This window comes from Gallinula chloropus, assembly GCF_964237585.1.
Source record: "Gallinula chloropus genome assembly, chromosome: 9".
NCBI classification, from domain to species: domain Eukaryota; kingdom Metazoa; phylum Chordata; class Aves; order Gruiformes; family Rallidae; genus Gallinula; species Gallinula chloropus.
This window is the reverse complement of record NC_140094.1, coordinates 20,997,141-21,020,465: the sequence shown is the minus strand read 5'-3', so window position 1 is coordinate 21,020,465 and position 23,325 is coordinate 20,997,141. Positions and strand designations below refer to the sequence as shown.

The following is a 23,325-nucleotide window of genomic DNA, read 5'->3' as shown; positions in this document are numbered from 1 at the left end:
GCAGAGCAGAGAGGGACAATCACCTCCCTGTCCCTGCTGGCCACTCCTCTCCTGATGGAGCCCAGGATACCATTGGCCCTACGAGCTGCAAGAGCACACTGCTGGCTCATGTCAAGCTTCTCATCCACCACAATCCCCAAGTCCTTCTCATCAGGGCAACTCTCAATAAGCTCTTCTCCCAGTCTGTATCTGTGTCTGGGATTCTTCTGGCCCCAGTGCAACACCTGACACTTGGCAGTGTTGAACCTCATTAGGTTCCCCCAGGCCCATCTTTCCAGCCTGTCAAGATCCCTCTGGATGGCTCCTTTCCTTCTGGGGTGTCGACCACACCACTCAGCTTGGTGTCATCCGCAAACTTGCTGAGGGTGCACTCAATTCCATCATTGATGTCATTGATAAAGATGTTAAAGAGCACTGGTCCCAAGACAGACCCCTGGGGGACCCCGCTTGTCACCGGCCTGTCACGTGGCACCAGCTGAAGTGCCACGCCCTGTTTGCCTGTCCTGTTCCCTGCGCTCTGGGTCGCTGGCGCTCCCAGAGGCCCCTCTTATGGAAGGGGGTTCCAGCTGTCACCCTTGTCTCCACCCCTGATGAGTCACCGATGGGTGAGTCACCGATGAGCCACCACTCCAGGCAGTTCAGGTGGACCCAACAATGGCTGTGGCTCAATGGCCGCTCGTTGTCGGTCGTTATTGCTAGTCCAGGTACTGTTAGGATTCCGTCCCAGTAGCAGGTTGGAAGAGAGCAGTGTTGTCACAATTATTTCCACCAAAACAAAAGCTCTAGTAAACAGTATTTTATCTTGTTGAAAGCAGTCTGTACTGTTTCTTATGCTGTGACTTCTGTCCTAAAGTGACTTAAACTTTGAGACAAATAGAAAAGGGAATTTAAAAAGCCTAAACATAAAAAGAAAAAAATTAATTTCTTACTTGTAGGTGACTATTCGAGCATCTGTTGGATCTCTTCAATCAGGATCATCAGCTACATCTTCTGTTAGTACAAGTACTTCAACGTTTCAGTTATCACCTAAAGCTAAAAATACAACCACGAAAAATCATAACAAATCCAATGCAAATAAGTCAAAAGCAAAATCAAAACCAGCTGCATCGAAGAAGCAAAATGCATGGACCAACAGCAAAAAAAAAAAGGTTATAAATACAGCATTGCATAACCTAAGGTAAATTATTAGCATTAAGAATATCTTTATACTTATATTCAAAGTAAATGATAATTTTTTGATAACTTGTCACACTGCAATACAAAAGACTTGATACTTCAGTTTTGCAGAACAAGCTGGAGCATAAACCTTCCCCATACTGGCACTGTGATTGTAATTCTGAATCTTCAATTGCTATTTTTGTTCATGGTAGACTCCTTTGTGATGAAAGAACAGATGTTCTGGAAACATTTTTGTTAATAAAAATTGATAATTTTCCTATGCACAGAGCCACAGACTCTTAAAATCCTGACTCATTAGGCAGGTCTGTATTTAAAACTGACCTGTAAGTGCAACATACAGGGGAAAATGCTGTGCTTATGTTTACAGTGTTTGGCTATCCTTATCTTAGTAACTGAATGGATGTCTTATGGAGTAGAATACAGTGATTGGCTAAGATGAGTTAGCAGATTTTTCTGTCAAAGATTTTAGATACCTCACTTTCAGTAAGGTGCTAACACTCACAGTGTGTAGCTTTCAAAAACATCCAAAACTGGCCAGCAATCTTGTGGGGGAAGAGCAGGGTTACATGCTTGTTCTGTCAGTATTTCAGAGCTTGTGGGCAATATCAGGAGTGACAGTTTTGTCTGGGCATGGCAATGGATGAAGCATTTCTTCAAAATCCTCCTCAAGTACATGGAGATGACAGCAGCAGGTGAAGTTGGAGATTCTCATTTACTGCAGTATCTTGTTTCCAGGAGTGGCCAATAATAGTTGCTTACATTAACTTTCACTTTTTTATTAAGGGCATGATGACAGCATAATTCATGAAAACAGTTTTATTCATGTGTGCTGGTGTGACCTTTGATTATTTAAAGGATATATTTTTACTTTCTTCACATTTTAAGTAGTAACCTATAATAATTTAAAGCTTTTTTTTTTTTTTTTTTACTTTGCTCACGTTTTAAATGTGGTCTTGAAGTGCTGATATTAACTGCCAACTTTTTCATATTGCTGTTAGGTATCATTTGGGAGCTCACAAATGCATTGAATGCTACTCAGAAATAAAAGACTTTGCAAGCCATTTTCCTGCCTATGTCCACTGTAGCTTATGTAGATACAACACTAGCTGTAGCAAAGCCTATGTGAATCACATGATGAGGTAAGAATGCTTCTAAATTTTTCTTGTGTTATCACAAACGCTTTTCTAAATGAACGTAAGATGTGTGAAGTATTGCTGTTAGCTGAGTTTTGAGCTGCATTGTAGGACTGGCAAGGAAATGTGTATGGTTGGATTTTTACTTTGTGGTTTAGGCCCACATTACACATTCAGGTAGTGTTCTCTTTGTTTCAGAGTTTCTGTGGGATCTTCCATAACCATTTTGGGCAGACTAATTGTTGTGTGTTCTCTGGTGTACAGATTGAAAACTTTATCTGACTTTTACAAGTGCTGAATTTATACAGCCACAGCGATTGCTAATGACATCTGTACTCTGAATACCATGTAAAGAATGTCTCTAACATATTAAAGTGGATACTTCTTCTAATACTACTTCTGGTCATCCATAAAAATCTCATTTTGTAGGAGACTTGTCATTGCTTGTGAAGCAATGTAGGGTATTTGTTAGTGATGACAGCTGTAAAAAAGCTTGTTAAGAAAACAAATGTGTTACAGAATCATACTACACAATAGTTAGATGAAGATCACCTAGCAAAATTTTTGAAAACCTACTTTTTAATTGTCCTGAACAAACCAAACGTACTGTGTAAAATACAAATGCATTCCCCATTTATATAAGTATATGCATGTATAAAATGCCTTGTCACTCTTGAAGGCTTGAATTCTTGATTCCATGTCCCAATTCTTTTAAAAGAGTCTGTATTTATTTTATACATTCACCTGTTCTTAAGTTCACTGCTTATCGAAGTCCTAGGCTGAAATAGTGTCCATAACCTCTTGGTTGCATGCTTTAAAAAAATTGTTTGGCTCTGCTTGTACAAGAGAAAGTTTGCCCCAGAAGGGAAGAGGGGAGTCCAAGGTAAACTGTTCCTGCTGTTGCCCATGTTCTGGTGTTTTCAAATTCAACCAGTCTCTTGTCCTTTGTCTCCTTGGTGTGCTAATACTTCTCCTATATTGACCCCTGGCAGCACCTATTGTCACCTTTTTAGACGAGGAGCAAAAGATGAGGAGGAAATGCTGTTAGTGGAGGATGTTTCTGCAGTAGCAGTGCTTGTCCTCACTGTTTGCTCTTTTCCATATGGGAGTACAGTGGAACACACTTAACCTGCATATGAAATAATTTACATGTTCTCTGGAAATGTGATTTTAGGGGGGGTTCCATTTAATCCCATTTCGTCAGGAAGCATGAGTTAGGCAAAACTTCACTTCTATGAAGCACTGTGTAGCTGCAGCCATGGTCCTTCAAGAGCAAAGCTGCTGATGGAAGCAATGTGAACTATGTTCTTTCAGGACTGTGCTGGTGAAGCTAAGTCTTGCCCCTCCCAAATTCATTACTTACAAGGGATCCAGCGTTTTAAACTAGAGCTGAGATTCACAAGACTATAAGCCTTCAGCAATTTAATGTTTTAGAATAATGCAGGTCAGTAAATGGAGTCTTTTGTTATCATACCTTGTTGTGAGTAAATTGCAGTACCTTGAACCGTGTAGGGAATATGTGCAAAAATGTACTGAAGAAGACTGCAGTGGTAATGTTTTCTTGTAGTTTTCACAGCGCTCGTCAAAGTAAAAGATTCTGGATCTATAAGAAGCATTCAGAAGAGCTACGGTAATTCATCTTTTTCCAATTACACATCATCATGTTTTTACTCACTGATAGTAAACTGAGATTAGAACCTCTTGAATTTCTAGGCATCCACATCTTAAAGCAGGGAAATAAACACATTAACACTTGCACTGGCAGTGTTCTGTTCTGTGAGAAATACTTGTAATTTGTAAATTTTCATTAACTTACTGCTTAATCCTGAGCAACCTTGAAAAAATTTTCTGTTTCTTTATCTTCCAATTATTCATAATGTACAAAATGAAAAGGGGACAAGGGAAATGTACAAACCCCACCAAACCCAAGAAGCTCATGCTTTATAGATAATCTCATCTAAAGTGATGTTCTTTATGCTACATCCAATATGGAGATGCCTTGGTCATTGATACAGGGATTTCCAGGTGCTAGTTGCATTATGAAAAGTAAGAACATGTTTTTGAGTCATCTAAAGCTTCAGGTGGTTTTTATGTAGTTGTCCAGTTGCTGTATGTTAAGAAAAGTGTTTTCACAACCCTGTTGTATTAACACTTACTTTTTGCTTTCTATAGAGGTGTGACTGTAGTGTGTCTTAACTGTGACTTCCTGACTGATGTTTCTGGCTTAGATAGCATGGCCACACATTTGAGTGAAAGCAACAGTCATACTTGTCAAGTTGTTATAGAGAAAGGTGAGTACATCTAGTCTCTTTTTATATAGCATCCATACATAAATATTTACATGGGGACGTCTCTTTTACTGCAGTTGGGTTTTTTTGATTGCATTATTGTTATCATGTCCTGGGATTTGAAAGTGAGTACTTTTGTGTTTCCTCCTTTTAAAAATATTTTTTAATAAAATTCTTTATTTTTATTTTCAGTTTCTGTAGATATCCCAACTGCTGAACAAGTAACTGAGTAAGTTTTTTGTTTTATTGCTGAATGTTTGGTTTTTTCTATTAATTTCATGACAGACAAGATTTGCACTTTAACCTTGGGTTTCTTTTGACTTTCATAGAATTTTGACTGTATGGATGAACTTAGACCCTTACTTCTAGTGCTTTTTGCTCTTACAAGAATGAGGAGATAAAATCTTCCCTACTGCAGCCAAAATCAAACCCGGGTTTTTGTTGAGTTTGGTCAAAGAGATGTAAACCTTGCAGTCTTAGAACTTCTCAATTTGACTTCAGTGTCTGAACATAGTGAGACTGTTACTTCAACTTGCTCTTTTAATACTAAAATGAGTCTGTTCTTTATGTAATACTAATATATATTTTATAAAGTTAGCTTTTTTGAAGTAGGACAAATGCAGTCTTTATGGTAAATATTTACAAAATACTTTCAAAAGGTGTTCTGTCTTTTTAATTCTGACTTTCAAAGAAAAATGAATGAGAGAATTGAATTTTGGCTTCCCATTTTATTTTGTTGTTAAAGCTTGAAAAAGAATCTGCAGTCTTGTGGAGATGGCATTTCAGGGTTTCCTTAGGGTTTTTTAACCCTACAAGAATCACGTGTCAAGCCACCCATAATATTCCTGGAGTGGTACCCGGGGCTTTACAATGTAGCTTGTGAGCCTGCTTATGCCTTGATTGAAGGTTTAGAGGTGTGTCACTTGAATCAAATGTTGGAGTTCTCTTAACCATTTCAGAACACGGACTGCCAAGAAAGGTATTTTACAAGGCAGATGGAAGTAGTTTAACCTCAATTTAACACCAAGGTGTCATTGAGTCCATGTAGACTATGGCAGGATTCTAAAAGGGATTAGGTACTCATGCATGATGAGAAATCTTCCAACAGAGCAGGAAGTTCTTAGACCTCTGAGCATAAATCAGCCTTCACTGAATTTTGGAGGTATCCCCAATAGGTTATTTCAAAATTAATGGGTTTCCTTTCTCACTTTACATAAAGGAGCCAGTAGGAGGGAGTGCTGGAATAAGCTGTTGTCTGACTCAAATTAGCTACAGAAAAGTGTGAGAAATAGTAGAGCAAAATATATGTGTTAAACTTCAAACCTCTACTATTAACTGTTTAGCTTGTAATACAGTTGAGTAAAACTGGTAGTCTGATGTGATAACTAGTAGACATTATTAAAAAGAAAGTATTCTGGCAGGAATGAATGGGGAACTAAGTTATTTGGGGAAAGCCTTTTATTCTTCCAAAAAGCCATTTAAAAATGAAGTTTCTGATTTTGTAGTGCAGAATATTGAAATAGGGTAGAATGCTGAAGTCACCTAAGATGGTGAGCTGCATTCCCTTTATTAATCCAGGGTGGCTTGTGTACTTTAACAGTTCAGATTTCAGTGACGCTCAAACAGTAGAGAAACGAAGCGTTGGGCTGTAGTACCTGTGAAAACCTTAACGTTTTTACTTGGGGCTGGCATTAGGTGTTGGAAATGAAGACTTGTTGAGCTGTATGTAATATAGTATGTGGACTATATGTGTATATATATATACACACACTATATGTAGACGATGTGCATGTGGGTGAAGAAGTAGCTGTGGCAGGCTGTTGTCAGTACTGCACAAGCATCTTGCTGTCTTAAATATATTACAGAGATGTCTTAAGAAAATGTTTAGGAATGCTGGTTATTGAAAGTACGCATTGGACACATGGGTGAGCACTGAAAAGACTTGGAGTCAAGAGTATGTGTAGGTTGGTTTGTGCAAGCTGTTAGATTAGGACATATGCAGATAGACATTGTTTTTGAGAGCTCTGATTTGGCCTGAGATTAGTTTCCAGTACTACATGAGGTGATATAACCTGTGATGGTGCTTTTTGAAACAGTTCATGCTTGTAGACTTCAGCAGCTCTCTAAATCTTGTCCTGTTGTGTATACTAATTCCCTGAAACTTTGGACAAGAATGTGTCATTACTAACTAGGAGCAGGAGTATATTTACCTGTGTAGTAGATGTTTTTAATTCAATGTTGCAGTACAGAGTCCACACAAAAGTTCATCGTTTTGCGGGACCGCTCGTCGTGGTACTCTGTGGTTGTTTGCTGGGGAAGAAGAGGAACTTGCAGACAATATTCATAACTTTCTGTGTAGTTTCTCAATGATCTGTGAGAATTTCTTCCTGCTCTTTGGCCTTTAATTCAGTGAGGTATGACTTGTTTATGGGGCTCTTCAGAATCATTTCATCATCAGAAACAGTGTCAGATACTTACAGTCTTGAATGCTTTTGGATCTTCTCTTGCATCTGCCAGATGGTATCTTTTATTATATATCAAACTCTGTGTTCTAAGACGGCTCTTCATTGCTAATGAGCAGACATGTTATGTGAGCTCTGTGTAGTATTGATGAGACTGTCTCAAGACCAGAATCCTGCCATTAGTAATACAGATAACCTACCTGGAGATGTTCCAGCAGGAATTGCTCTGAAAATTTTTACTCCACATAAAGTTGCCTTGTTTCAGTGATCCACTTTGTGCTGAGGGACTAAGGCTTAATAATTATGCCAGTACTCTTCTAATGCTCAACTCTCTGCTTTGCGCAACAAGTAACATTTTTTAAATGAACTGACAGCAGACATTTTTGTTGCAGGGGAGTTGAAAGTGAGCAGGTATCCTATACTGCCTTGGCTCACTGATACATCATTGTGGACCAGAAAATTGAACCCAGTCCAGCTTGGGAGTAATTTGGTATGTAAGTGAACAAGGATCTGACCAGACCTTTACCTTTTTCTTCATGCATTGAAGCTATGATACTCTCTTCTTGCATCTTTTAGGCAGCAGGTCTGGTCTTTTCTCCCAATATTGTGTAGTCTGGCAAAGGCCCTTCTGTGATAACGTTCTCTGCTTTGCAGCATTGACTTGCAGTTTTGGGGAGCTACACTCCTTTGAAGAGAGGCTTACCAGGAGTTTCACTTACGTGATGCAGTGTTTCTTTGCTGCTCATTTGCAGTGTTTCTTTGCTCCTCAAGTCTATTGATACCATCCCAAGCTAGAGTAGTGTGTAAATCGTGATATATCTGTGTTGACAGCAAAGCCCATTTTGTTCTGAATGTGATCCCAGCTTCTGAAATAGAAGGGCTTGGTCATTGTCTTTGGGTGCTCACTAAAACATGTGAATCTCCATCTATTTAATATTCAAGTTGCATTTTGGTCTGCCAATAACTTTACAGCATATAGTGGCAAAATAGCTTTGAATGACTTTTGTCACATGTAACAGCATAAACTGAATCTTGGCCAAAGGGATTTATTAGCTGCTTTGCTCTGGTAGCCAAGCGTCTTTAATCTCCTAAATATTGTGGGAGGAAAGCATGTGATGGAAGCAGATAGACTGATTGAGCCTTGATTCTGAGGGTGGAGCAGCCACAGTTCATTCACACCTTGTTCTTTTGGTATCATCTCATCTTCGAGGATGCTCTGCTCAAGCTGCTGAGACATCTGCCACTTTTGATTTCACTGCTTCCGACTTCATCTTTAGTTCTACATTATCTATGGCAAGTTTATCCATCAACAGGCTGTCTGGATATGTGATGAGCTTTCCTTTTGTCACAATGAATATCTAGTATTTCTCCAAACTCAACCTCCTGCTCACAGTGGATATGTGTCTTGGTTGAATCTCTCATTTACTAGCTTCCAAGCAACCTAATAGATAGAGCTAATCTTACTTTGAGATCACTCACTGTTATAACCTCTGAGTTACGAGATGATTTTTGATGAATACAAGCTGTTCTTGATTTGCAGCACTTCCTTTTCTTCATAATCAAATTCTTTGAGATTAATCAATTTTTACTGGTGTTTTTGTCCACTTCTAGTATTCAAGCAGTAACAGTTTTGGTGATAGTGAGCTTCTGCAACTGCTGTGGTATCACTAAATAATAGCAAGGACCCTGTCATCCATTGTCCCTTATGCATATTTTGTGATTGAGCATCTGTACGCTTACTCAGTTCTCTAAAGTCTCGTTCTTTTTGCTACTGTTTTCTTCTGACAGAAGCCATGTCCCATCTTGAATGCTGCTGTTCAACTTGAAGCATCAGTTACCCACTACAGGTTTTTCTTGCAGGACTTAATTCTGTTTTGACATCAACCACAACAGCATTCAAAAAACCATAGTGGGTTTGTGTTTTCATTGTGAGCATGCTGTTGCCTTTCAGAGGAAGCTGAATCTGTGATATTTGCCTTCCATTCAGGTTTCTGTCAACAACAAAACTGGAATATGATTGCAGCTTTTCATGGCTTTCAGAACTGCTCTCAAACAAGTTCCCAGAAACTACACTAGATTGACACTTTGATTTGAAGTTATGTGCGTTATACCTCTTTTGAATGCTTCTTTTGAATGTTATCATTTGGTTCTCTTACAGCTTTGCTACAGACACTTTTAAAGTTTCAGGCTTGCAGCTGAAATGCTTGTAAGCTACCTACAGATTTGCCAGCGTTGTGTAAATAGGTCACACACAAACAACTGGCATCCTGTTTCTGGTTGTGTGAGGATCTCAGCTAAGTTACTCATGTGGACAACTCAAAACACAAACCCAGTACTAAACCATGCAAGTAAACCTGCCTGACTCTGTATTTGATAGCTGTGATGGTCCCAATGACTACAAAGTTACATGAGTAATGCATCGTATTGGACCACATCCACAAGGACTGAGTGTGAATATACCTGGTATAAGCAGTTCTGTTTGTAGTCAAAGAATTAAGATTTCATTTGTAGGTGCCTTAACCTGTCTCCTTTTTGTTACTTTCAGGATGTTAAGTGTCACTGCATTAATGGGCTCTTAAAAGACTTGCAGTTGCAGGGCAACCCTGCTTGATGAGCAAATTCCATATTGTCTATGTTTTGAAAGTCTGTCTGACAAGAAAATAAATATTTGTTTCTGTTCTGTTAAATGTTTGTAACTCTGCAGATCTGTGTATAACAACACTACTCATGAAAATATTAGTGAGTTACTATGTAGCTATATTCATTGCTAACCCTATTTTACAGGTGACAAACTGGAGACAGTGCCAAGTAGTACAAATGTGACAGTCTTTCCTATTCCATTCAGTCATTAACAGTGTAAAACACCATAACTTAGAAGCATCTTTTCCTTCTCTAACTATGTGTGCTTGTGTACCTTCCCAGTAAGTCATACAGCTGCATTTGGGGGAGAATTGTACTTTATAAAACACTGTCTCTACTTAACTACTCTGTTTCAAAATGGGGAATTTCTGCTGAAAGATGGAGCTCTCTTTTTTTTTTTTTCTTTTTTTGTTTGTTTTGTTTAAACAACAAAGACCTATAATTCCTTTGGTAGTGAAATAAACTTACATTTATAGTCCTGGGGATAGTTCAGTTGACTGGCTAGAAAGCACCTTGAGACCCTTCAATAGCGAAGTTCTAGAAATTCTTAATGCTGCAGTCGTACTAGAGAACCTCTTCTCCTGGTTAGGGGTTGAAAAGAAAAAAGGCACATTTAGCAAAAGCTTCCTGATGATATTTTGCTACTGCTTACCCAAATAAGCTGTGAGAGTAACTCTTTGGTTGGAAGCTCACATAATCTCTGGGAAGACAGTTGCTCGTGATTTGCACTCTGGGTGTGCAAATATTTAACTTTATGTGAGGGTAGGGAAGCAGTGAGACATCAGTCCCTTAGAATGAGATTTTATGCTCAGCTGCTACAATTTGGGATCAGTTTTAGGGGATTAACAATTATGGGGTGCACTTATTTTATTACCTGGAAGACTATTTTTTAATGTAGAATATAGAGAGCTTTCAAAATTGCTCAAAATAGTGGATCAGCAGGCTGTACTTAGAGGTGGTTATGGTTTTTTGTTCTATTTTTGCCATATTCTCTCCAGAAGCACTGTAGGTCCACAGGTGTCAGAAAGTACTTAGCTTTTGTTGAGTACTATGGGAGTTAAATTTTCTTGTATGATAAAAATGCAAGGAACATCACACAGTGGTAAAGTTGGGTTTAGAATCCATTTATAAAGCTTCTGCTAAATAGAAGGAAAACCTATTTCTACACAGAGTTAACACTGAGAATATGTGTCAGTAATTCATAGGAAACAGTATTAACCAAGATGTGGTGCTCTCAGTGCTACAAACAGTGCTCACTTTACTTTCCAAAACAAGAAACTAGCCAGATTGGGTCAAGTTTATAAACTATAAAACATGGCCACAGAGATCTATCAGAATTGAGCATGTGAAATAATCTTCATAATATATTTAAAAGAATCTACAGATGCTGGATCCAGTTCATAGCTATTTATTTTGGTAGCAAAGCTTACATTTCTTCAGACAAGGGCAACAGTGTGTTTTGTTCTCATATATATACAATATCTGATTCTCTGTGTCTGAATTGTCCTGCTCTTTCAGGAGTGACTGTTCTTAGTCAAATTACTATTTCCAAAATACTTAAGTTCCTACACAGAAATTAAAGCAGTGAAGCAAGCTAAATATTGGTGTTGTGTTGTCTTTTACTGACATTGCTACTCATGATTAAATAGTTTGGAGGATGTCAAATCCCTGACTCAAAAATTGTCACTTGATTTACTCTGATTTTCCTTACAGTTAGTTAATGCAGTTCCTTACAGTGAATTGAGCATTGCTTCATTGCTATCATAGCTATGTTATTTTACAATAATTTATTTTGTAGTTTGGAATAATAAAAATAATTAAGATGTAGTAATTAGTAGACATAAATGATTGATGGTACTATAGCCCAAGTTGTTACCTGCTGGAAAATCACTGTTAGAAGGTGTTTATGGTATGCTAAAAGTATTAAAAAAATACTTCAACAGTATGGGCTTAGCATTGCTGTTTTGGATTAAGTTGGGAAAATATGTGGTAGATAACAACCCAATATTAATATGCATTTTAATAAAATTTAAGGTGGTAAAGCTGTTCTTTCTGTCAAGTATTTTGTATCTTGTAGACAGACACTAAGACTCGCTGAGGTTGTGAATCATTTAATTTATGATTAATAAGATATTTAAATATAACTGAGGCAACACCATACTTCAGCAGATTAAATGTGCCTTTAATGCAGTGTCAACAAAGAAGATACAGACATAAGCAATTTTAAGGGTTTTGTTCAGTCTTTTCCTTTTTCTAAAGGAAACCTTTGGAAGGTTAGACTTCATATTAGAACTGATGACTTAACAAGGTTTTGTAGGAGACGTACTTGCTATCTTGCAATAGCATTTTCTTACATAAACACCCAAAAATCAATTTTAGTGATGTTGTGATAAGCTGTTTAATTAATGTGGGTTTAAAAGTCAATAAATTTAAATAATTTATAGCTCATCTAACATATGGACTGTGCCTGTGTAGGTATTTTGAGGGAACTATCTCCTCTAAGTACTAGTTGAAGGTCAACTGTCAATGATACAGAGCTGCCCTAGAGTAAACTGCAGCTATGTTATGATTATTTGGGTTGTGGTAGACAAAACAGAGCTTGTTTTGTGGAACACTTTTGTTGGGTCATAATGTAGCTTTATACACTTAATTTAGCATTTCACATCTTAAATACTTCAGTCATGGTTTAAAAGGCCTTTATCATGAGGAGGTTTTTCCTCTTGTGGAATTTCAGTAAGCACTAGAATAAATGTGTTGCTTTTTTACTTGCCTGAGGTGAAATAAATTTAAGAGGTTACATAAAACAAGTTTATTTTACAATTTCTCTATGTCAAATAAAACACTTGAAAATTCTGAACTGCTTTTCTGAAACTTTGAAGTGTGTTTGTGTATCAAGTTAAAATTTATTGCAGATTACCAAGTTGTTTTTTTACTGTGAGTATCTTCATCCTTGTCTCTATTTTAACCCTACAGTATTTTAAAACATTGCATCTTAATTCATTATCCACTAGGTTAAAGACTGAAATCTCCATTAGAGAGACAGAAGCTAAGTTGGAGGTAATGTCTTTTTTTTTTCCTCATGGTCTAACAGTAGCTCTAAACTTCACTAGTTTGAAGATCCAGGGCAATTATTTTTGATCAGACACACACTGCTGGGTCATGGTGTTCAGAAGACATGTGCTACAAAAATCTAGAGTTGTCTTCTATGCAAAGACACGGCACCATTGGAAGGACCTTTAATATGTCTGCCACATTTAAGGTTTTCCAGTTTGCAGACAGTCCATTCTGGTCCAGATCTGGTCAATTTGTATGGCAGGCCCCAGTGAAGCATTGTTCTGGTTTCCTTATGTATCTTCAGGGAACCTGGAAAGTTGACCTGAAATGTAGCCTGACATCTAGGTAAATATTGACTCTTGAACTGTAACTCTGTGAGGCTTTTATATTTGTACTGCTGTGAAGTGCAAAATCTTTGCAAGTGCCTCTACACTTGAGGCCTGAGGTGGTCTGTGGTTTATAGGTGTGTACATAAATTTTCCCCTGCTTTCTGTTGGGAAGCTGAATGATCTCACAGCATGCTGTCTTCATTTTTTACCAAAATATCTTTAGATTCTGACATAAGAAAATTGTCTTCTGTAAGAAGTGATCTTTCTGTTGCCCTTTTTAAAGGGCAGTCTGTTACAGAAATCCTACCTGGTCAGACTGGGGGAAGTCCTCAGACCTACTCGTAAAGATATTTTCTTTAGTAAGCACTGCTTGCCTACTTTCCAAAATGCCAAGGGGTTGGTGAGGGTTTTTTCCTTGTGGGTTTTTTTTACGAAAGCAATGTTATTGAAATGAGAAGATTGTTTATCTTCATTGAGCTTCATTAAGCAAGATTCTGAAGCATACACGATAACAACTTTTCCTTCCATAGACTCCATTGCCACTTCAGATGTGTTTTCTGGTTTTAATACTACTTTTTATCCTATATTGTGTTTTGGCCTTATAGAAGATGCTGAACTTGCATTTTTTTTTGCTCCACAAAATTGTGTTCTGTAACATTGGCTTTTGTTTAAAAATAAGGCAAAAAATCCAATGCACACACACCCAAACAAAAGAAAACCCAACACCCATGCCCTAGCCTTGCTGATAGGAAAAAAGGGAGATTGCAGACAGAATAGCCTACTTTGGTGTTAGCTGTCTGAGCTTGCAGGACATCTGAACCAAGACCTTTCATAACAGTGAGTGGCTGTTCGGTGCTTGTTTTTTTCCAAGGTGCTGTGGCATGCTTATTACTTTGCTGCAGCCAGATCCTCGACACTGTGGCTCTTGGTCAGAATGCACAGCAGGAGGCCAAAGGACAGACCCTTGGGGTTCTGAAGAACCAAAAATATAAGTAGATGACTTAAGTTGTTAAAGAGCCTTTAGAAGTTGGGTAACTCAGGAAATCTTCCTTTCTTGGTAGTACTCAGGGTGGATAGTGTCATCAGCCAGGACAGAGGAAGATGATGGATGTAGAAGGAGGTTTTGTAGTAGGAAGCAGAGGGCAGTATTTTTGAACTGAAAAGTGTTTCTTAGTATGCCATACATGTATGGGTTTTGTAAGGCAGAAATACAATGAAGTATGACAGGAGTATCTTAGAAGATAGAGTAAGCTTAACTTTACCATTCAGTTTTAAAATACATAATTTGGCCTCATTATAACTAAAACAGACTATATATGGGGGCAAAAATACTATGCTGCAACTATGCAACTTGCTTACACGGTTTTATATCTTTTAGATTTTGTGATCTAAAGTCATTTAAAACGTTCATCTTCTTGGTGTGACCTGTTCTAGTTTAAAATCAAAATTAGCTTGTATTCAGATAAAAAAAAGAAAAAGTGTTTTTTTTATTTTCACACTTTGGCACTTAGCTTCCTAGATGAGAACAACAGTGTTATATGGGTAAAATGCCACGTAGCATAGGGGATGCTTTTAGAATGCTGGTGTGGCTGTTTCCAAATGGCAGCTTTCACTCACTTCTTTCCTGCTGTTATAAAAAGGGGAGGGGGGGGGAGATTGCCTTTGTTCATGTTGCTAAAATTAAAAAGTTATTTCATTGGGTAAATATACTCATCTCCAGTTTTGCCTTCTTTGCTTTTCCTTTGTGTTGTTTGCTAGCCTAATCCAAGTTGAGTTCAGATTATTTTTCCCCTCCAAATAAAAAGCTGTCCAGAATTATATTCAATTATGCCTTATTGAATAGGATATAAGCTATGTATATGAAAAAGGTTACGAGAGTTGCTTTAATGCTTTGCCTTGTTTCTGTGTTTTGTGTTTTATTCAACTTGGAAGACTCTTTGCAAATGTCTGTACGAAGGTCAGTGCACAGTCTCTGCTACATAGCAGATTTATGGGAATGTCACTGTGAAATTATTTCTACAGCTTAATATTGTAATCAGTTGCTCATGAATGTAAAATAAAAGAAATATCATTAATTATTACAGAAAATTTCAAGACCTAGTTTATCTGAAGGAAAAACAGAAACACCAGCTTTTGCAAGGTAAATACAATGATCAGCTGCATCTTGAAAGCAGGTACACAAAATAACACACTGTGTTATTTCTCAGGTAATGGGGCAAAAGTATTTCATTAGTATTTTCATATGTATTTTCTGATACAAACTTCTGAATGATAACATCCCTAAGAAGATATGTAGGATTTAGCTTCCAAGTGTCAAAATTCATTCATAATAATGCTTAAACTGCAAATTAGTCAAGATTCATTAGACATTGAATAAACTGTACAGATTGTTAAAAGAAGCATTGTTTTTTATAGCTTTGCACATGAGTTAGATTGCTCAGTACTGCTGAGACAATTGGGAAGCCATTTTAACATACACAATAAAGTGTTAATTCTTGGATATTCATTTAGGTTTTTAAAAAAACTCACTTGTGGAAAGCATGCTCAGTCAAATTTTCAGCCAAGCAAATATGTGAAATAGGGTAGGTAACAGTTACAGCTCTGTTTTAAAAATATGCAGAAGGGTGACAATAATTGAAATCTTCCACAGTTCTTGTAGTGCATTTTCTGGGCTGACTTACATTTCATAAAATTTAGTTAAATTATTGCTCCAGACCGCACAGCCTGAAATGCCTGGTTCAGGTTAGTGATCCTTTGTAACTGTTGGTGCAACTATCATTTAACCTTTAAAAGCTTTGTTAAAACATGATTGTATTAAACATATGTGTCTTTATACTGCCTGTTAAAAAAGCAAACTAGTTTCAGAGTCTCCCTGTAGGTTACTACTTCTTACAAAAGTTTCTGCTTTATTTCTCTTTAGTCACATACAGTGTGGGTCAAATAATTTGAACTTTAACTTAAAATGCTTGCTTAAGAATTGAGCCTAATTGGTTTCAGGTATTAAAAGCTAACTCTGTCTTTAAGCTATGGATTAGTGAACAGTCACTCATTCTAATTAAATATGATGTACTATCTCCTGTCCTTGAGTTTTAAGTAGACAGAAAATTTTCATGTTTTTTTGTTTTAAAACTTCATTTAATGCTACTTTATGGGCCTTAAGCAGGCATCTTGGAGTATTGTATCCTCAGTCCTCAAACACTTTGTTGTTAAGCCAAGGTAGTAATGTTAATATTAGTAAGTAATTAGAGCTTGAGAAACAGAGCAGTAGGTGAAAGTTTATTCTGAGAATGCTTTGTGGTTTGGAGGTGTTACTTTGACTTGTGTTCCCTGGAAAGAATGTCCATACTGCACACATACTCAAAGCTCTGTGGAACATCTGTTGCTGGTTTGGACTCTTAAGGACTCAGCTGTGTTAGGAGATGGAGTGTTTGTGGATCAGAGCTTCCAGTTCCCTTTCCTCAAAACCAAATATAGTTTGCATACCCCAGGACTATTCTGTAGACTAAACTGATGTCAGAACAATTAAGGGATGTGTCTCAATGCCATGGTAGTTTTTCACACCAGACTGTTAATGTAGATGTAGCTATAATACAAGTTTTACTACCAGGAAATACTTTTCAACAGACTGAAGGTGTGTTTGCACATACTTTGCAGCTACTCTGCATGCAGATGGGTAAATGTCACTTCTTCTGTTCAGAAGTTGTGGGTTTTCTCTTGCTGTACAATTTTTCCCTGAATAGTTTTTGAAGTAATATTAAGTACTGATATAAATGAATATAATACTTTAAAGTTACATTAATATGTGTAGTAAAGAGCAGCAGAAGATTCTGAAACAACAACTATTCAGAACCTCAGCCATATCCATATTCACTCAGCCTCACTAGGCACCCCAATGTTAGGTTTCCTAGACAATGGAAGAGGAGGGAATCCTTTTAATTTCTAGGCTGCTGTAGCTTTGTGTGGGTGTATGTTTGCACCCTGTAGACTCATCTCTTGGATTCAGAACTGTTTTATGCTACTGCCTTGAAGTAATCTTAGTCTAAAACCTGACTTCATATAGACGATGCCGCAGCTAGTTCATTAGTATAGCCTGTGTTGGTAGTTTGGCCACGGCTCCTATCATGCTTTAGAAAACGGGCTAATTTTCATTAAAAGTTTGATTTTTACATTCTAACTGTTGGCTGAAATCCTTTCTGTATAGTACAGTTGTTATTCCTACAATATCTGCTCTCTGATACCTTAATTTTTTGTTTCCTTACACTGTAACCAGTACTGTTTGCACAGAGCTTAGTAAGAGTATGTTTCATTCCTAGTAGTGGATGGAAGGCTATTCTTTCTCCAACAGCTGACTTAGCAACAGAATGATTTCTTGAAACCTTATATGACTTTGCTTTTTACTGTGGGATTTTAGTGCATCACAGTTACTAGGTTTTGCTTATTTAATGTAGCTATCAGCAAAGTTAAATTATTTCATTGGAGAATTGTTCTAAGTGAACTGACTGTTGAGCTCAGCAGTCTAAAATGATCTCAGTGGACAGCTGTTTTAGTGCTGGTGATTGCACAAAAAATTGTTCAATTTCATTTTTCTGCTCTTTTATTGGCATAAAACAGGAAGATATGGTGTTGAGAGTTTGTTTCTGCATAACATGAACATATATATATATTTCATTCTTTTGCCAACTTTCTCTCCCTGCTTTCCTGTGTTTTGCCAAAAATGAGTGAGAGATGCTGGGTTTGGATGAAGCAAGGAGTTTTGGTTACTAGAAAATGAGAGATTGTGATGGATGGATGTTATGTTGAGGGCAGATTTGTCTTTTTAAAGAGTTTCTTGGTGTGAATCTTGTGTGTGTAATCATTTCAGACTTCCAGCATGCTTTGTGTGTGCTAATGAGGCATTAGTCATTCCTTTCTTAACTTTTTTGGCATATGTGTTCAAAACTTGCCACATAAAACCTAATACTGTGCCTGTGAACTGCAGCTGCACCTCCCCCTCAAGGTGCTTGTTGAAAAGTAGTAGCTAACAGGCTATGTGTATGCAGTTCCATAAAGAGTTGACTGGATTTTCCTGTGAAAACCATTCTTAATATTCACTGGCATTTATACAGCTCTGTTCAGCTTTTTTCTCTGGAATAGAAGAGGTAACTGGGAATAGTTATGGCAAGACCAGTCACACAGCTGACGAGTGTTGCTAAAGCGTTGGCTTTTGTGCTAGAACTTAGTCTTGAGTTTTCCCTCAAATATTACCCCTTCTTCCCTTTTTCTAAAAGTTTCAGTGAGAGGAGAAAAATTGTTAGGAAATGTGTATATTCAGTAATGTCATTCACTGGTGTAGATAGCCCAACAAACAGGGAAAAGAACTGACCTTTCTGTTTGAAGGAAGTAGCACACACAGGTTGTAATCTGGTGAAGAGGTATGCCTGTCTCTTGAGTTAATTCCTTTTGAATGAAAAACCAGCATAACAGTATGAAAAGGCTTGTGTGACTGTTTCAGTGACTGGTAAGATTTCAGCACTCAAGGATATGCGACCAGTGTCTTACCCCCACTCAAAATACTCCTCTGACTTCAATTTGAAGTAGGAAATCGAGTATTCTTGGATTAATTTAAGTGAAAATAAGACTGGAAAACAAACTTCTGAATATTTGTAGCATGTAGTGCCTCTTCTGGAACAGCTGTTTTCTGTCAAACTCAGTATCATTTGGCATACAGGCAAATCACATGAATTGTTTTGGATGCCTGGATTACTAGAACAATTTCTAGATTTACATCTTGAAAAGTATATCAGAAGCATAGTATCAATAAATAATTCATTCCTTATAAGAGTCCTGGAATTGTCTGTAACTTAGGTAATACTAAAAGTGGTTTTATAAACTATTGGAAACCATTAAGAAAAACTATTTCAAGAAATATCATCGAGATTGTGGTGATATCTCATCTTTTGTCTACATTTCACTGTTCAGAGACTATTTTAAGTTCTAAATTCTAAAAATTCATGAGGCTTTTCTTCTAATTTCATTTTCTACGTAGAGAATCAATATCTGAAATCAGGCCAACTATTATTCTTCCATCTTCCTGTGCTCTTTTGTCTGTCACCATCATTTTAGGTGCTTTGAGCTACTTCTCACGCTGAAGAATTTTGAAGGGGATAGAAATTGTATTAGACTTTTACTAAATTTTAAATCTTTACAGCAAAAAATGAGCACCATCATTGAAAAGATGGCAGAAGCTGGTGTTCCTATAACAAATTAAGATAAATATTAGAAACTAGTACTTAGGATTCTGACTGCTGGAATATGAATATAGGAGCAACCTGCATATGGCAATATGGATTTATTGTGGGTACAGATAGCATTTGAAGGATTATAGTTCAGTTTCAAGCTTTCTGATTGCACCCACACACACCCCACCCCAGTCACCCAAAAGCACTGCATGCATGTGGCTTTATTAAAATAACACAAGGTTTAAACAATAAGCTTGTTTACAAAATTCAAATGCTGGTTTTCAGTTTTGTTACCCAGTAAGATTTTAACTTTTATGTGTGTAACTCAGTATTGATCTGTAGATTTCCTTTCACAAACATAGAGCTTTACTCTGAAAAGTGACTGAAAATGCTACTTCAGATTCACTTTTTCATTGAATCCAAATGTGTAGTAGCTCAACTAATCTTTAGGTTTAAGTTAATTTAAATTTGCAACTGTTAGCTTGTCTCTTGCTTTACTCTCATTAGCATTGCAGAGTCAATTTGATGGTATAATGACAGTATAAAGGTACAAGCTGGCTTTTTCTTGCACATGATCAACAGAAGTTTCCAAATAGCTGTATCTGCATCTGTGTCACAGAGGCAGTGCAGGTAAAGTAACTGAACACTGCATTCTGGAAATTTCTGTGTATCACACAAAGGGGTCAACTTAACCTTCCTTTCTGGAGATGAAGTGCAAGAGCTAAAGAATACCACTACTTAACTGCTAAATACGAAGCTGCTTTTGTAAATAGGTAAGAAAAATGCAGCTGTTAATAATAAAATTCAGCCTATTTTGCTATGCAAATTTGTGAGAAATTCTGACTAGGAAATCCACAACATGGCTTTGGGAGTGTCACTTTGCAGAGTACAGCCATATGTTGCTTTATTTCAGCTATTATATAAATAACTTTTGGGGTTGTTTTTTTGTTTTTATTGCAGCAAACAAGAGCATGACTCTTCAGATGAAGCAAAGGAATGCAATCAAAATCCAACTAAAAAAGTTGCATCAGTTGAAGAGAATGAAGAAAACTCGTCGTTGTCAAATAGAGAAGGTGTTCCTAGTTTGGAACTCCCTGACAGCAGCTCAAAGAATTCTTTGCATGAGAAAGGAGCATGTTGTGATTCAGATAATAACAAACAATTAGTAGATGAGAAACAAAAATCTTTTCATGATGAAAGTGAGTTGAAAAGTTGCCAAAGTTCAGACAATGTTATCTCGAATGAGCAGACTAAAGTACATAGCTTGGATGAAACTACACTTTCAGCAATGAATGCAAGGGACTTAAAACTAACACTGGGTGAAGATGTTAGTTTTGAGCAGTTCTTGAGGAAAAGAGATGAACCTGAATCTGTTAGTTCAGACATTAGTGAACAAGGCAGTATTCACTTGGAGCCTTTGACTCCATCAGAAGTACTAGAGCATGAAGCTACTGAAATTCTTCAAAAAGGTAATGTTACACCTTCATCAAAGAAAGCTGGACAGGTCTCTGAACAAACAGATGAAACTTCTAAAGAAAGCAGTCCTAACAGAATGGAAACAGCTGTAAACAAGACAGATGGAAATGAAGCAAGCTGAAATTATGCTCATTTTATTGTTTGTTATAAACAATAGCAAGAACACCATGGACCATTCCTAATGAGTGTGCTCATTGATGCTAATTAAAGATAAAAAAGGGGTGGGGGTGGGGGAGAGGCACTAAAGGGAAGTTTTGCATATGGAGATAGCATGTCTGTGTACGTACAGCTGAAGTAACTAAATTACACAAGGTAGCACTTGCAAATATATCTTTCTGTCTCTTGGATGTGATATATCTTACTGGATTAACATTTGAGAAGAGAAATAAATTCTAATTTTTATAGTTAACTAGCCAGGGGATAAGGTAATTTGTTTGTCAATAAAGTATTTTTTTAAATCCTTCAGTGTGAATATCATTCAACAGTGGAATTCAGTATGAATTCACTTCTGATAGTGAAAGGGAGCACACTTGTGATGATGGCTATTGGTTTGCTGGTAATCTGGGTAAACATAACCCTTTGGACTTGGTGTCACATTCCTGTCTGTAAAAGCATGTAAACAGAATTATATGAATCTATGCACCTCTGTACAGGTGTAATCCTGCAAGGCTGTAAGCTTACCTTAATAAACTTTCAGTGAAAGTGGAATTATTACAATAAAGATATATTTGTGGGGTTTTCAGTGTGCAGGCTGTGCAGAAACACCGGACATCATTGTACAAAGTAGAACATACTGCTGCAAGTACTGTAGCTGTTAGGCTTTTACCATTGTTGTACTTACTCTTAGCTGTAGACCCCTTGGAATGGTCACACCAAAGTCTGGTTTAATGTAGAAAGCTTTTTCAGCAAAAAGAAGGGAACCCCCAAACTGGAAACACCAACTGGCATGCGTTCTGCCACTTTGCAGCTGCTACTGCCTAACTTGCAAAAAGGACACAAGGGCATATAAAGTAGAATAGTACAATGCAATTTCAGGACTTTTTGTAGTCTTAAGTTGTGTACAGAGAGATGGCTGCTGGTTTTGGTTTGGTTTTTTGGTTTGGTTTTATTTTTCTTCTAGTTAGCAGCTAGATGTAGAGATACATATAATAGTAGCTTGCTCTTATGACTTCATTGCTTCATTTGAAACGTTCAGAATGTGCTTTTGACTTAGAGTTTTGTTTCTAATGAATGTTAAATGTTTTGAACAGCTGTTAAAGTACTGCTGTAAATTATTACTTTTTGAGTAAATATTTGCAACAAAGTTTTGTCTTTGTCCATAATTTTATGCTTAGCTGGAGACTTTGGGCATAGTCTTCCTATACTTTCTAAAAAGTTCTAGTGACAGTTCAAAATTATTTCATTAAAAATGTGAATTTGAGATTTATTTTGGTTCTTTGTGGGGGGTTTTGATGGTTTTGGTTTGGTGGGTTTGCTTTTTTGGGTTTTTTCTTTGTGTTTTTTAGAATTAAATGAACAAGTGTCTGCTCATATAAACTTCCTTCTGTAGCTGTGAATTGTGGTAAGATGTGCTGACTTTTCCAGATTATTGAGATATTTTTCTGGGCTGTCAGCATGTGTCTGAAGTCTACACTGTCCACCTAGGTTAACTGGGCTCAGCTGCTAAATGAGTCTAATCAGCATCAGTAGTAACATTTAGAGACTACCCAGTTGTTGCATCCTCTAAACCCCATCAATCTCAACATCTCAAAACTCGCTTCCAACTTTGTAGAGTTATATCACTTAAGTTTTGAATTGCATCTTAATTTTCACCCATGCAGGTTTAGAAGACTTAAAATGAAAAGTGGAACAGTTTTAACAGCTCTTCAAGATCTGCCACTTTAAGAAAGTCAAATAATGAGACACAAGAAAAAGCTGAGAGTAATAAGCTGCAGTATTCCTTTGTTCTCTAAAGATTGTAGTGAAATCGTTAACTCAAGGTATGATTAACTGGTCTGTCTTCAGGCATTACTTGTGGAAGATTATGAAATATACAGCATGACAATGAGGATAGATTAAAGGACTTAGTTATGGAACTTGATGTGTGTTACTGAAAGAGTCCATGGATGTATCTGCTTTTAAACCCAGAGTCATCTCTTTAGTGTCTCATCCAATTTATGATCTTCCATGCAAATGATAGATTTTTGAATAACACTCTGCTACATGGTGTTGGAAAAGATTAGGTTCAGCTGGAACCAGTTGTATGATACTTGCTTGTAACATCCTCACAGTGGTCCTTTTATTGAATTTTTAAAGCATTTTCTTTTTTAATAATAATTTTGCCAAATACTGTTGAGTAGAGTTAGAAAATAGAACTTAGATTGCATTGGGTTAAACCATCCTAGGAGTGCTTCTACCAAAGGTAATGTTAGGTAGAAAACACCTAAATATCCAGTAGCTCTTCCAGAGGAAGAGGTGAGAACCAGGGTGCTCTACAAAACCATCAGATAGCTTTTAGTAGGCAAGTAAGGTGTATTATAAGAACAGTGGCATGTGTTCTGCTGAAG

At 37.1% G+C, this 23,325-nt stretch overlaps 1 protein-coding gene across 1 annotated transcript in view; it reads left to right on the top strand.

Annotated features, from left to right (window-relative positions):
* The window catches only part of ZNF280D (zinc finger protein 280D), a gene marked incomplete at its 5' end in the record, with an annotated part of 42,616 nt that extends 20,551 nt beyond the window's left edge, over nt 1–22,065 (top strand). The window contains 8 exons of the mRNA XM_084268156.1: nt 936–1,177; nt 2,178–2,318; nt 3,880–3,942; nt 4,485–4,603; nt 4,793–4,829; nt 12,714–12,759; nt 15,170–15,225; nt 20,264–22,065. Of these exons, the coding sequence (XP_084124282.1) occupies nt 936–1,177; nt 2,178–2,318; nt 3,880–3,942; nt 4,485–4,603; nt 4,793–4,829; nt 12,714–12,759; nt 15,170–15,225; nt 20,264–20,900 (1,341 nt within the window). The 3' untranslated portion in view covers nt 20,901–22,065. The remainder of the gene's footprint in view (nt 1–935; nt 1,178–2,177; nt 2,319–3,879; nt 3,943–4,484; nt 4,604–4,792; nt 4,830–12,713; nt 12,760–15,169; nt 15,226–20,263) is intronic.
* Nucleotides 22,066–23,325: the final 1,260 nt, after the last annotated feature.